This window comes from Aquarana catesbeiana, linkage group LG02 (genome assembly GCF_042186555.1).
Source record: "Aquarana catesbeiana isolate 2022-GZ linkage group LG02, ASM4218655v1, whole genome shotgun sequence".
Taxonomy (NCBI): Eukaryota; Metazoa; Chordata; class Amphibia; order Anura; family Ranidae; genus Aquarana; species Aquarana catesbeiana.
The window spans coordinates 393,580,034-393,596,064 of NC_133325.1; the positions used below are offsets into that span (position 1 = coordinate 393,580,034).

A 16,031-nucleotide genomic window follows, 5' to 3' on the forward strand; every position below is an offset into this window, starting at 1 on the left:
ATTATAGCGGGACCTAAAAAAATCAGTAGCCCCATCTTTTTATACTATTGCTTTCAGAAAATGCATGGATTGGGGGGGGGGGGTTTACAAACTATGAAAGCTGTAAGTGAAAAAAAATTTACAAAAAAAACAAATGGCAAAAAATTGCAAATGTGGTCTGACCACTGTGTAGGCCATCTTAAAGTGGTTGTAAACCTTACACATGAAATTTGAACAAAGCACATCCTTCTACACTTTGGACTTGTCTCTATCTAAAGCACTGAGTGTGATTTCTCTCTGCTGCCTTGTTCCTCTATTTATTGCATGAGTTACTTCTGCTTTTCCCGACAAAGAGATAATTGGTGAGGGGAAGTGTTCCAGCACATAGCCTGTGATTGACAGCCACAACTGTGCATGTTCTGTGTACTGTGAGGAGGGGGGGGGTGTCTCTTCCCTCCAATCAGGGCTCAGAGCTCTCCTCACTGAGCTCTGCAGTGTGAGACTTTAGATCCCCACCCCTTGCTTTACAGAGCTTGGAGATGCTGTGTAAAATGTGTGCTTTGGAAGACTGTAGAGAAGAGAGCTGTAGATAAACAGATACAACTTCTGTAGGAGGATTTGTTTCATCTGTGTGTATCACCTGAGGCCAGTCACTTCACTGGGTATATATAAGGGTTTACAGCCACTTTAAGCTATTTCTGAAATGGATACTGCTTATGAATTGGTTTATTTATCAAAAGTTCAAGGGACGAGCTCTTGAAGATTGGATTTCCAGGCATGGAACGCATCAAGATCAAGGTCCAACCTTCCTTCACAGGCTCACTCATTCAGACTACAAAGGTTGAAGAACTGGAGATTTTGAGATGCTACATACAGCAGTAATGTGTCTTGCTAATGTAGCAAAGGTCAGTGTAGGGCTAATAAGCAAATTCATTGCTTAACTAATAGTGGATGCATATGTGCAAGACCATGCAAAGAATAAGGATGGCATATATATATATATAATATATATATATATATATATATATATATATATATATATATATATATATATATATATATATATATATATATATACACACATACATACATACATACATACATACACACACACATATACATATACATATACATACACACACACACACACACACACACACACACACAGTAAGGCCCCTTTCACACTGGGGCGGTGGGGGCCTCGACGGTAAAACAGCGCTATTTTTAGCGCTGTTTTACCGTCGTTTTTGCAGCGGTATTCGGCCGCTAGCAGTGCGGCTCTAACCCCCGCTGGCGGCCTAAAAAGGGTTAAAACCGCTCGTACAGCGCGGCTATAGCCGCGGTATTGCCACGCTGTCCCATTGATTTCAATGGGCAGGAGCGGTTTAGGAGCGGTGAACACACCGCTCCTTCACCGCTCCAAAGATGCGGCTGACAGGACTTTTTTTACCGTCCTGCCAGCGCACCGCTTCAGTGTGAAAGCCCTCGGGCTTTCACACTGAACAAACAGCGGAGGCTGTTTAGGGGCGGTTTGCAGGCGGTATTTTTAGCACAATAATGCCTGCAAACCGCCCCAGTGTGAAAGGGGCCTAATACCTCAGATTGCAAGTAACACGGTTAACAAGTGTTTCGCAATACAAGCTACTTTTTTAAGATTCTGACTCGGTTTGCGAGCATTGTCTTGCAAAACGAGCAGGATTCCAGCCTTTGCGTTGTGCAGTACCGCATTTGGCCAGAGGTGCGGGGGGCGCCGGTGACATTCGGAGCCGCTCGGATGCACTCGGAGCCCCCCCCACCTCTGGCCACATGCGGTACTGCATACCATAGAAGTCACTGTGGAACAAATTATCTGAGTTTCCATTGACTTCTATGGGGAAACTCGCTTTGATATACGAGTGCTTTGGATTACAAGCATTCTTCTGGAACAAAATATGCTCGTAATCCAAGGTTCCACTGTACACACACACACACACACACACATCAGTAGCAGCCCTCAAGGAGCTTACCATCTAAGTTCCCTAACTTACATTCATGAATACACATACTAGGGCCCTGTGTAAATTCACCTTACCTGCCAGCATGTACTATAAACTAGAAAAGAACTATTAGGTGCACTGACCCTCCAAGGTTATCAGCAGGTCTGTAGGTGGTTATAAAAAGCATGTTAGACCAGACTATTAGAAGGTAAGGAAACCGTTCCACAGGAAACCATATTCATGTAAAAAAAAAAAATGCTCAATAAGTACTTCAGTAAAATGCATAGATTATCTGGAAATAAGCATGGATAGATGTCTTGGAAAATTCATATCCTGCTTCCTTTTAGAGTACCTGAAAAACAAAATACTTCTTTTAGAGAAATCAAATGAACTTAACACTGCACTTCTACCTTTAACCAAAAACAATAGAAGGTAGACGTCACTGCTGCTGGCCTAACAATGATCCATATACAGCAGGGGTAGGCAACCTGGGGCCCTCCAGCTATTGCAGAACTACAAGTCCCATCATGCCTCTGGGAGTAATTGTAACTGCCAGCCTTGCAATACCTCATGGGAAATGTAGTTCCACAACAACTGGCAAAATGTATACACATGAAAAATGCAGAGCTTCCAGTGCCAATACTATCCACAATTTCTAGTGTATTAAACGTGTCTCCTGACTGGCTATTGTAGTTCCTCCTGGCGACCTCTATGTCACTGTAGGACAGAATAGTGACATGGGAGTTGGAAGGAGAGACGCAGAAGCCCCCAACTGGAGACATGCTATGCCACACATTCAGAAGCATAGGGGTGTTGTCCTGAGCTCTAAGTGAGAGCGAAGTTATAGCACACCAGCTGTTAGGAGAGGAAAAAAAAAAAAATAAGGGTATTAACCAGTTCAGGTCCACCCAATAGCAGTTTTACTGCTACAGGGCAGCACCTGTGCGTCGAATCATGTATATATAAGTGATCTGGCTCCTCCGGGTAGGGGAGGCACATGATCACACACACACACACACACACACACACACCGGGAGCCCAGTGGCAGGTACCGTGGACTTGATACCTGCCGATTGTTCGGTACAGAGGTCTAAATCAAATAAGACATTCTGACTCCTGAAGATATCATGAATACCACACAGAGCAAAAGAACTAGAAGCAGCATATCTGTTCTTGAAAAAGTTGGTGGAAGAGCTTTTGAAATATTTCCATGGACCTACACCAATAGATTATCAAGAAATAACTTTTCCCCATGACAAAATGTTGTAAAGCTGCAAAAAGCAGGTACAGAGGTGCTATTTACCTTTCCAGGTCTTGTCAAGCTCTCCAAGACTCCTGAATCTAAAACCTCATGCACTTTGGACGTTTTGCCAACTAGACTCCTTTCCTTCTGGCAGTAGAGTTTTGGAAGAAAAAACGCTTGGCGCTTGTAAACTGTTTAGTGCTTGGGCGTTAATTCCATTGGCTAGAATAATTATTTATTCTGGCCATTGAAATTAATGATCAAGCCCTAAACGCGCCTAGGGCATTGATGCATTTACACACATTTAGGTGTTTTTTCAGCCAAAACTTTGTTGTTCCTGGATGCACTGGCTATGGGATTCCAAAAGCTCCTGTCCCCAAAATGTGTGCATGGACACATTGGCATTTTTTTTCATGCCTCTGCATGTTAGCCTGACTCCCCTGTGAGCAGTAAATTGTATATACTGTATTTTTATTTATGAAAATTGAGTTACCCTTTAAGAAACCCCTTTTTTCCTTTATTTACCAAACAGATGGACAAGTAACTTTACTATGAATCAAACATAGATTTGAGACCCTTAGATCATAGGATTTTGACCTATGAAAAAATGGCAGAACCAATACAGAGTAAAGCCAGTCAATCAAACTAAAATGTGCACATTTTCACATCAGAATGGCAGCCATTACATAGACTTCAAATAAGAAATTCTGACTCCTAAAGAAATCATTAATACCACACAGAACAAAAGAACTAAAAGCAGGATATTGGTTCTTGAAAAAATTGGTGGAAGAGCTTTTGAAATATTTGCATGGACCTACACCAATAGATTGGTGAAAAAATGTTGTAAAGTGGTAAAAAGCAGGTACAGAGGTGCTACATACCTTTCAAAGTCTTGTCAGGCTCTCAAAGACTCCTGAAACTAAAGCCTCATGCACACAGGATGTTTTGCTATCTCTCCTTGACTCCTTTCCTCCTGGCAGTAGAGTTTTGGCAAAACAAAAAAAAAACAAAAAAAAAAAAAACGCTTGATGCTTGTAAACTTATGTAACGTGTTTAGGAGCATCAAGCGATTGGGCGTTATTTCATTTAATTGGCCAAAATAATTTATTCCGGCCATTGAAATTAACAGACGCTCAAGTGCTAAAAGGTAGGGCTTAAATGTATTTACGCACATTTAGGGTTTTTTCTGTCAAAACTCTGCTGTTCCTGGATGCACTGGCTGTGGGCTTCTAAATGTTCCTGCCCCTAAACTCCTCTAAACACCTATGTGTGCATGGACACATTGGCATTTTTTTTTTCCTGCCTCTAAATGCCCCTGCTGTACAGTGTCATGCGATTCTGTGCATTGCGATAAAATGCAGCATGTCTGGATTGCAGTGTGACTGGGACACACAGGAAACAATGGTTTTCTGTGTGTCCTTGTAGTGACAGATGTTTTACAATGCAGTACCACAGCACAATGTGTGATTCAGCCCTTAATACAAACACTGATGCAGTGTACACACGGTTGGACTTTTCGACCGGACTTGTCCGACGGATTACGACGGACAATCCGATCGTGTGTGGGCTTCACCAGACCTTCAGCGGACTTTTCCAGTCGCAAATCTGACAGGACTTTAGATTTGGAACATGCTTCAAATCTTTACGTCGTAACTCCGCTGGACCCAGAAATCCGCTCGTCTGTGTGCTAGTCCGACGGACAAAAAACAACGCTAGGGCAGCTATTGGCTACTGGCTATCAACTTCCTTATTTTAGTCCGGTCGTACGTCATCACATACGAATCCGTCGGACTTTGGTGTGATCATGTGTAGGCAAGTCCGTTCGTTAAAAAGTCAGTCGAAAGTCCGCTGGAAAGTCTGTCGGACAAGTCCGGTCGAAAAGTCCGACCGTGTGTACGCGACCTGACTTTGAGAAGCAAAATCGAGAGCTGGAGAGCCCTTTTGGGACAGCCCAAAAGAACCTTTTGTTAATGAACTCACCTATCCTGCTAAGAACAAATAAAGAAGGGGAGAGTGGGTAGGCCTACTAGGAGGGGCTGCTAGAAGGTACATGCTGGCACCTAAGAATAACTGTTTTTTAATCATGTACTATAAAATCTTTACAACGTTTTTGTATGGAACAGTTTGCTGTAATGTGTATACAGTGCATCCAAAAAGTATTCAAAGTGCTTCACTTTTTCCACATTTTGTTATGTTACAGCCTTATTAGAAAATGGATTAAATTTAATCTTGTCCTCAAAATTGTACAAACAATACCCCATAATGACAACATGAAAGAAGTTTGTTTGAAATCTTTGCAAATTTATATATAAAAAAATATATAATCACATGTACAGAAGTATTCACAGCCTTTGCTCAATACTTTGTTGAAGCACCTTTGGCACCAATTACAGCAGCAAATCTTATTTAGTATGGTACTACGAGCTTGGTACACCTATTTTTGGGCAGTTTCCTACATTGTTCTTTGCAAAAAATGTTATTTTTATTCATTCTTTTTATTCACATTTATTTTTGATTATTATTGTTTATTTATTTCATTTCCTATTCTTCATGTATTTCATTTTAAATTTTATTACATTTACTTTTTCAATTGTTATTTTTCATTTATCAATTGTTATTTTGTTTTTGCAGGCTTTCATTTTGCGCCGTTCATGCTGTGGTTTTAGCATTTTTCAGTCATACTTTTTCTGCTGCGGTTACAGTGTTGTCCACTAGATGTCCTCAGTATGTGGCTGTGGATCTCTTTGTGCACTACCTGGCGGGTGGGCTCCATCCATCTGGGCCGAACATGCCGACGTATCTGTCAGGTGTCTCCATGGCCTACTTTTGGGGAGGAGCTCCTCCTTTACCCTGCCCGCACTGCAATTGCGGTTGTGGCCGGGGAAATCTAAGGTCGACAATGTCATTATGCCCCTGCGGGCGTGGCTATGCCACACGCCGTTGCCTCGGAAAAGCGTCCCAGGCCTGGCATAAGCTGCATTGTCAGCAGCTGATAATGTCAGGCCTCCAGCACTCCAACTGGGGCTTGGCTCCCCCAGTGTGAACATTATATAAGACAGCTCACACACACACTGCATATCAGTCTCATTGTTATGTTTTTTATTATAGGGCTAGGTTTGCCCACTCTGTATATGCAATGTACTATTAAAAGTGGCACAACTGCCTTTTAAAACTTTCTATATTGTTATTACTCCCATTTCTGCCTTTAAAGTCCAAGGGGATTATTCCAGTGCTATGCACATGCTATTCTCACATTGCTCTTTGCAGAACCTCTCGAGCTCCCATCAGGTTGGATGGGGAGCTTCGGTGCACAGCCATTTTCAGATCTCTCCAGAGATGTTTAATCGGGTTCAAGTCTGGGCTCTGGCTGGGCCACACAAGGACATTCACAGAGTTGTTCCGTAGCCACTCCTTTGTCATCTTGGCTGTGTGCTTAGGGTCATTGTCTGTTGGAAGATGAACCTTCGCCCCAGTCTGAGGTCCAGAGCATTCTGCAGCAGGTTTTCATCAACAATGTCTCTGTACACTGCTACATTCATCTTTCCCTCAATCCTGACTAGTCTCCCAGTTCCTGCCGCTGAAAAACATCCCTACAGCTTGATGCTGCCAGCACCATGCTTCACTGTAGGGATGGTATTGGCCAGGTAATGAGTGGTGCCTGATTTATTCTTGCCATTCAGGCCAAAGAGATCAATCTTTGTTTCATCAGACCAGAGAATTTTGTTTCTCATGGTCTGAGAGTCCTTCAAGTGCCTTTTGGCAAACTCCAGGTGGGCTGTCATGTGCCTTTTACTGAGGAGTGACTTCCGTCTGGCCACTCTACTATACAGGCCTTATTGGTGGAGTGTTGCAGAGATGGTTGTTCTTCTGGAAGGTTCTCCTCTCTCCACAGAAAAACACAGTCGCTCTGTCAGAGTGACCATCGGGTTCTTGGTCACCTCTCTGACTAAGGCCCTTCTCCCCCGATCGCTCAGTTGGCCGGGCAGCCCACTCTAGGAAGAGTCCTGGTGGTTCCAAACTTCTTCCATTTATGGATGATGGAGGCCACTATGCTCATTAAGACCTTCAATGCTGCAGACATTTTTCTGTACCCTTTTCCAGATCTGTGCCTCGATACAATCCTGTCTCGGAGGTCTACAGTCAATTCCTTGGACTTTATGGCTTTGTTTGTGCTCCGACATGCACTGTTAACTGTGGGTCCTTATACAGGTGTGTGCCTTTCCAAATGATCAGTGGAAACAAGATGCACCTGAGCTCAATTTTGAGTGTCATGGCAAAGGCTGTGAATATTTATCTACATGTGATTTTTCATTTTTAATAAATTTGCAAAGATTTCAAACAAATTTCTTTCACATTGTCATTATGGGTATTGCTTGTAGAATTTTGAGGAAAATAATGAATTTAATCCATTTTTGGAATAAGGCTGTAACGTAACAAAATGTGGAAAAAGTGAAGCGCTGTGAATGAACTGTACATCAGATAGTAAGGTCAAGAGTCTCATATTGATAGTAAAGCCTGAGTAAAAATATAGCTACTCCTGTCCTTGGAGAGCACAGCTACAAAGCAGTAATTGAACACAGTGACATTGAGCCAACCCTAGTTGTTTGATGTATGCGGAGAAGCAGCTTCTGTGGCAGAAAGTTACTTAAGCTGGCCATTGATGGTGCAATTTTCTTTCCTGTAACCACAGGTTGCAGGAGAGAAAATTGCTCCCGTGAAGTTGTGTTCTCCCAGCGGGTAGAACACAGTGATTATTGCTAGCAGTTATAGCCGCTGGCAAAAATCGTATGAAGAATCTGACAGAATGTCTGTATCCAAGCTGATTGATCAATCAACTCGGGTACAATCAGCCTGCCCATTAAATGGTTTGAATCTAGAGTCAAACTGTCTATGACCGGCTTTGAATGTACAGTGACGCCGCGTACACACGGGCAGACTTTTTGACCGGACTGGTCCAACAGACCGAGTCCGGCAGACAATCCGATCGTTTGTGGGCTTCATCGGACCTTCAGAGGACTTTTTCAGTCAAAAATCTGACGGACTTTAGATTTGAAACATGCTTCAAATCTTTCCAACGGACTCGAGTCTGGTCGAAAAATCCACTCGTCTGTATGCTAGTCCGACGGACGAAAACCCACGCTAGGGCAGCTATTGGCTACTGGCTATCAACTTCCTTATTTTAGACCGGTCGTACGTCATCACATACGAATCTGCCGGACTTTGGTGTGATCGTGTGTAGGCAAGTCCATTCGTTCAAAAGTCCATCAGAAGTCCGTCAAAAGTCCGTCGGACTAGTCCGGTCGAAAAATAAATTAGAAGGAAATACTTACTGTAATACATGCACCGTTAGTTTAAAGTATAACTAAAGGAAAAACTTTTTTTTTTTGGTTTTGAATAGAGTGGAGAGAGATCAGAACCCCTGTCAGGTTTTATTGCTGCCTGTGCCCCCGTTAGGGAGATTCTCTCCTCTCTATTTGTCCTGTTTACAATTATCCTTGAAAGTGATAGTACAGAAAACTCAAAATTTTGGGTTTTCCCCAGAAAAGTAACAGAGGGGAAATCTTCCAATGGAGACACTAGTTTTGGTGACCTGGGAGGTCCCCAAGGGATTCCTTTAATTTGCAGGGATTTCCCTTCACTTCCCGTTTGGCTTTGGGACAGGAAGTAAAAGGAAATCTCCGAAATGGGACACAGATGGTGGAAAAAAATTTTGACAGGGGTTATAACTCTGCCTTACTCTAAAATGAAAAAAAACATTTTGCCTATAGTTCTAATTTAAAAGCCAATGGTGTTATACTTTACAGAAACTAATCAAGAGCTCTTAAAAGTGGTTGTAAAGGCAGAAGGTTTTTTATCATAAATTCTATCTATGCATTAAGATAAAAAACCTGTGTGTAGCAGCCTCCCCAGCACCCCCCAATTACTTACCTGAGCCCCATCTCTCTCCAACGATGTTCAAGAGTGTCTAAGCTGTCTGGGACACTCCTCCTGATTGGCTGAGACACAGAAGCGGCGCCATTGGCTACCGTGGCTGTCAAAGTCAGTCAGCCAATCAGGGCAGAGAGGGGGCGGGCCAGGTCGGGGCTCAGTGTCTGAATGGATACACGGAGCTCTGATTCAGCTCGGGTGCCCCTATAGAGAGCTGCTGGCTGAGGGGGCACTCGATAGGAGGGAAGGGGCAGCAAAGAGGGACCCGAGAAGAGGAGGATCCGGGCTGCTCTGTGCAAAACCAACTACACAGACGAGGTAAGTATAACAAATTTGTTATTTTTTTTTTTGTTAAACGAGACGTTACAATCACTTGAAGCTACATATAGGGAGCTGCAAACCTGTAGCATAGAAAAAGCACAAAACACTGGGCATGCTCCCACTTATTGGGAACTGCATACCTTGCTGTATCAAAGAGTGCCGTTGCCTGTCATCTGCTACCCATCTTGTTTAAAACAGCCTCTGAAATGCCAGCACAAGCTGTATTCCTCTGCTTGTCAACTCCCAGCGGTATTTCTGAGAAAACCCAAAATGTCAACAAAAGTGTAAAGAATTATATATGTGCATAAAAAAGCAAATGATACTTATTCAAAGATACAAGCACCCCTGACAACAACCACATCTGGACATATCCCTGTGGCAGGCCTGTCATGGTCATCCCTCTGGTGTCGATTTTCTTTTGGATTGAAGTAGATTTTTCATATAACATATACAGTATAGCCTGAATGAGAGGTCTTTACACTCACTGCCATTTACCATGTTGTAGAACTGCAGTCTAAAGAAAATAAAGCCTAGTGCTGGCTTGGAGCAGCTTCTGCACAAAAAAGCATTTTAAGCGTAGCTAAACATAGTAGTTCCGCCAGTAACCTCATGTCAAGGGGTAACAACATTTATTCCCTGTACTGTATCCATGGAAAAGCATTGTTGTCATCCTAAGAAAGAATTTGGGTTTATTCGTTGATGAGATTTCTGGCAGGATTGGTATTTTTTTGCACTCATCTCACATATACTGTATTAAAAAATGCTGTATTAGATCAAAAGGGATAGAATAGGAAAACATCTTTGTTGGGGTTCATGTACCATTTAAGTTGGCAGGCTGCAGGCCATGTGGTTAGAAGCCTAGATTTTTAACTATCAAGATAGCCAGGCCACAAATGAAAGACTACAAAGACGTGTAAATATGGCATTCTTAGTAAAAGAGTTGTTACCCTTTTTCCAGAGAAATCTAAAATCTTACCTTTAAAATTACAGCTACCACCACAGCCACCAATGGGAGGAGCACAAGACCCAGTGTTTTCTTGCTGAACTTGGTTGCTAGTAGAAACTTGGCCCAATCCAATTTCTTCTGAGTATAAGGGGGATACCTGAGCTTGTTTGCACTTTCCATACCTAAAGACTTGATGAGGCATGACCGCTTATGGGAAAAGGTATCAAATGTGTGTTTGCCATGATAGCAACCCATGCCACTATGTCCTAAAATGTAAAGGGAATATATGAATGTATACTAATCACTACTGGCATTAATCAACAGCTCATATTGTTTAGTCCAGTAGCGCATAGATTTAATCTGTGACCTGGAACAAGTATACCAGTGGGCAAGCCAGATTATCTAGCTTCAATCCTTGTTCGGGTTTACGGACCCAATAAGTAGAATAGCCATGTGATAAAAATGTCAGTAGGGAACATGTCCAAAATGTTTCAGCAATAACAGCACATATACCTAGCTGCAAATTTCCCTGATTTGTAGATAAACTGCTAGCAACTTGACTATTTACAAAAACATCTTTTGCACTGTATGTTCTGTTATAGATTGAGTGCAGTATTTGGAACACTAGACTACTTTTCACGTTTACCAAGCAAACCCAGGATCAAAACTATAAGGTCAGTGAATTTATTTTTAGTTCTCGCTTAGGGTTATATATAATTTTTTTTATAGAAAATACAGTAGGTCCTGGTCAAAATTGTGCTTTGCAATGCACAGAGCATTAGCATCTGTACACTGTGGTGCATAATACAGCTTGGGTGCATTATAGCACACTGCACAGCTTGTTGTGGAATCTCATATTAGCCAATGTATTTCATATTGTATATATTGATTTGCATATATTTTATTGATAATAATTATTATTATTATTATTTATATTATTATATAGTAGTGGTTTTATCAATATTATTATTCAATAAGTAAAGCAACAATTATTAATCTTTAATAATGTATACTGTGTTTTCCAGATTTAGAAAGTCTTAATTTTTAAGTGTTGAACTTTAAATGACCTCTGCTTTATGACAAGTACTTGTAAACAGGTGTTCTCGAAAATGTATTAAGATAGTCTACTGGATGAAAGTTCATTAGAATAGATTCAAGTTATGTAGAATTGTCTCAGACAGATAAGAAAACAGGTGGTTAAAATAATTAGGTGGAATACAGGAAAGTTATGTACAGAACATTAATTAAAGCGTTTGTAAAGGTGTTTTTTTTTTTTTTTTAAAATAACAAACATGTTATACTTACCTTCACTGTGCAGCTCGTTCTGCACAGAGTGGCCCCGAACCTCGTCTTCTGGGGTCCCTCGGCGGCTGTTTCAGCTCCTCCCCGCAAGCATTCACCACCTTAATGCGAGTTCCCTCGCACGGTGGTGAGTGCTTGCGGGCGCGCTCCCGTGATACAGCCGGCGGCTATAGCCGCTCGCTGTATCACTCGGCCCCGCCCCCCGGCGCGCCGCGTCATCGGATGTGATTGACAGCAGCGCGAGCCAATGGCTGCGCTGCTTTCAATCTTTCCACTGCAGCCAATCAGCGGCCAGGGTGAGCGGAGGAACAGATGTCGGGAACGCGAAGCTGACTTTCGAGGCGTCAGGTAAGTAAAACGGGGGGCCTGGGGGCGGCGGTTCTGTCAGAAGTTTTTTCACCTTAATGCATAGAATGCATTAAGGTGAAAAAATTTTTACCTTTACAACCCCTTTAAGTTTGACAGGGTCAAACAAAGGTCTGCTTGTGCCCTCATTAAAACTGTTAAAATACATGCATATAGTGAAACATATAAAACATCTGGTGGGGTTATTGAAAGTTAATTGTCTCAATGTTGTATATCTGCAAATCCTTGAAGCTAGTTAAATCTTATCAAGATAAGGAGAGTTTGATAACACAGCTGGGTGCCAGACTGTCTCTATACAGGTGTTTTTAATTGGACAAAAACAGTTATAAATCACTTTAATGAACATATAGGAATTTTGGGAATAATTAAGTTTATCTGGTTGTAGAACAGGTGTCAGATTTATGGTTGGTTACTTTGACGTAGATCTTAGCGACCAATCATATGTAAGAGATATGTTAAGATAAAACTTGTAAAAGAGTATATAAATGCAAGCTCTGCAACTGTTAGACGGACAAGTCAGATAGGAGCTCATAAGGCTGAACTCTATGTATGCTGCCCTATTGCACGGGTCATAGAGGTCAGAACCAATGGGCAAGTATCTGTCCTAACTTGTCTCCTCGTACGAGTCAGAGAAGACTTCTTAACTTGTTCCAGAGTATGGTCTCAGGTGAATTTCCCTCACAAACTTGGTTGAGCTGGAACCCAGAACTCTGTGAGGAGACCAGACCACCGGCCAATTGGCTGGTCCCTATCAGGTGAGAGGTTCCCAAGAATTGGCAGTAAAGACCCATTCTGGTTCAAGGTAAGAACAATTCACAATTGTATCAATTGGGGTAGAGGATAAGAATATTTATATCTAATATGCATGCATGGTAAGAAACTGTATAAATTAGACCTGTATATTGTAATATTTTGAACATAAACCTGTATGTTATCAGCTGTTAATAAACCTGCATTGCTGAAGTTCTGCCTGGTTCAATACTTTACTATTCTACTTCAAGCTGCATGCAAGAAGAAAGTGTATGAGATGCTAATAGAACAATCATTGGCCTTGTTATGTAAATTACAATTTAAGGGAGAAAAGACCATGACTTCACCCAATTTTGAAAAATTGTCAACTAAAATTGACAAAATTACCTCAAAACAATTAAAGTTTTGGTTTACAGGCAAGGCATCGGTCTTAGCGATACGTTTGTAAGCTGATGTGCATACAGTCTAAGATGTTGCTACCAGCTATAGTTAAATATAGTAGCAACAAAAAATATAGCAAGTACTTACCAACACCTCCAAAAGGTAACGCAACAACTGTAAAATGCATAATGACATCATTGCCAGTTACTCCACCACTTGATGTTTGAGAAATCATCTTTTTAATGACCTGAAATAACAAAAAGATTTATTGTTAAAGCAATTGTGAAGCCAAAACATTTAAGTGGATAGAGTAGGGAAGAGTTATAACTGGACGGTTTGTTTTTTATTGTCTATGTCCCCTTGGGGGAGATTTCCCTTAAACTTCCTCCCCCTGAGATGCTACAGGAAGTGAAAGAAAATCAACAAAATTTCCCTCTTACACAATTGTCACACATGTGAACATGTGTCCTCTTCACTGGAAGATTTTACCACCTCTTGGCGTTAACTGTAAACTTTGTGATTTACCTTTACTTTCTGTCTCTGTAACAATGGTCACTAGGACAAATATAGAGATAAAAATAAAAATTTGACAAATCTTGCCCTACTCTATCAAACAGGACAAAAAAAAAAAAAGAGGAGGATTTTTTACTTATCTATAAAATCCCTTTCTTGGAGCACAGTACAGGACACAGGCTTTCATTAAAGCGATAGTAAAGCTTCATTAAAAAAAAAAAAAAAAAAAAAAAAGAATTAAAATAACAAACATACATGTTGTTATACTTACCTGCCCCATTCTTCTGGGCTCCCCCGTCAGCACTCCAGGCTCCTCCTCTTCGGCAAGTGCCCCTGTGGAATGCAGCTTTCCATGGGGACACCCGTGTGTGCTCGCTCCCGAGCCACCCTGCCTGCATCTATTGGCACATGCACACTGGCACACAGAATGTATGAAGGTGAAAAAAATGTAAGGCTTTAGAACTACTTTAATCACGACAATGGATTATATGCTGTCACCTTCAGGTGAGGATGATGGCAAACAAAGCTGCTTGGGACAGCACATATAACCCCTCCACTCCGAGCAATCCTTAGATTTTTCTTTTTATCAAGTAATAAGAATATGCCAGGACAGAGGGGAGGGTGACCTGTATCCTGTACTGACTCCGATAAAATAATTTTACAGGCAAGTCAAAAACTATTGTTTTTTAAGCGAACAGTACAGGACAGCCATTAATCAAGACTTTAGGACATTTCCAAGCAATACAACCAGGGGTGGCCTGTCCTTTAGAGGTGCCTGGATGCCCCCCCCCCTCTCTCCAGGCCACCCCCTATATGCAATGGATAGATTCATGCATAGCATGAATCTATCCATGGCTGCTGCGGCCACCCCCTATTCATGCGTCTGGCCCCTTTCAGGGCACCGGGCAGATGAATTACAGCGGCCAGGTTTTTTTTTTTTTTTTTTAAGCACCCGATTGGAGCCAGAGGCTCTAATAGGCTTCGAAATAGGGTGGGCTCGGGATGCAGGGAGTGAGACCAGAGCCCATCCAAGTGTGTTGCAACAGCGAATGAATATTCGCTGTTGCAACACTGATCCTCCTCCCGGCATCGGGAAGCAGGTCTGATACCCATCACCTTATTGGCTGAAAGGACAGGCGATCCTACTGGACGCCTAGGAGGAGGGGAGGAGATGCACGGCGGAAGCGAGAAGGAGAAGAGCCGCTGGCGGATGCCTGGATGCCCGGACACAGCCGATGCCTGGATGTAAAGCTAAAGTTTAACCAAAATTAATCTATAAAACTTTAGGTGACCTATCTTAACTGTGATGAAGTACATCATGAAGGGATGCCAACTCCACTTCCTGCTGCTGATCTTCCAGCACTCCAATGATTAATAGCTCCGTCTTCTGTAAGGCTGCATCAAACCTGCTCCTGGTAGGGAGCAGGATTCTTTTACAGATACGTACACTAGAAAACCAGCAACCAGAAAGCCAGCAAAAACCCAGTATACATGAGAGCATGGTGAAGGCCCCAAAAATGTATACACCACCCTAGGTGTTTGTGGAGGGTAAGCACACTACACTTCAACTTTAATGGACATGTGAAAAAAAGACAAGATTGCAGCCTTGCAAATCTGAGAAACCAAACGCCTAGTACTGAAAAGCCCAAGAGGTACAGACTGAATGTGTTGAGTAAGCTTTAGCACAAAAACTTTTCTGAATTCTGGAAGCAGCTGATTTTGCTGTAAGCACCTTAGTTTTCTTCTTACTAGGTAAGAGTGTATTAGGGTTGTCCCGATACCGATAGTAGCAGTACTTGTACTCGGGCAAATGCTCCCCATGCTTTACCCGATACCTGGACAGGAATCGGTGAGTGGGGTGCTTGTAACTCTCCCACACACGATCACCGCTGACTGTCACCGCATCCTCCTCCAGTCCCCCTCCATGCCCCCTCCGTTCTGCTGTCCCACTCCTTTCTTCCTCCGTATCCCCCTCCGTTCTGCTACTGTCCCCCTCCTTTCTTTCTCCGTGTCCCCCACTGTTCTGCTGCTGTCCCCCTCCGTGTCCCCCGCCGTTCTGCTGCTGTCCCCCTCCGTTCTGCTGCTGTCCCACTCCAGTTTTCCTCCGTGTCCCCCTCCATTCTGCTGTCCCTCTCCATGTCATCCTCCTTCCTTTGATTTATGAACAGAATCAGTGATCACTGACACTGTCCATTCACATAACTGAAAGGTTGTAATCTCCTGTGATTACGACGTCTCAGTTTATAAATGGAGAGGAGCCGCTGTCTTCTCTCCATTCATTTTCAGTGCAGCTGAGGCTGCAGAGAAAGGAACTGGGCAATCTCTA

The 16,031-nt window shown here is 42.4% G+C and overlaps 1 protein-coding gene across 2 annotated transcripts in view; it reads right to left on the reverse strand.

The window, feature by feature from the left end:
• Nucleotides 1-1,106: 1,106 nt before the first annotated feature.
• ALDH3A2 (aldehyde dehydrogenase 3 family member A2) overlaps nt 1,107-16,031 on the reverse strand; it is a 79,490-nt gene continuing 64,565 nt past the window's right edge. Inside the window, exons 9-12 of one of the 2 annotated variants that reach the window (XM_073615237.1) lie at nt 13,340-13,439; nt 10,424-10,659; nt 9,588-9,702; nt 1,107-2,307 (exon numbers count right to left, since the gene is read on the reverse strand). In XM_073615237.1, the coding sequence (XP_073471338.1) occupies nt 9,637-9,702; nt 10,424-10,659; nt 13,340-13,439 (402 nt within the window). In that variant the 3' untranslated portion in view covers nt 1,107-2,307; nt 9,588-9,636. The remainder of the gene's footprint in view (nt 2,308-9,587; nt 9,703-10,423; nt 10,660-13,339; nt 13,440-16,031) is intronic. The other variant, XM_073615238.1, reaches the window with a different exon arrangement.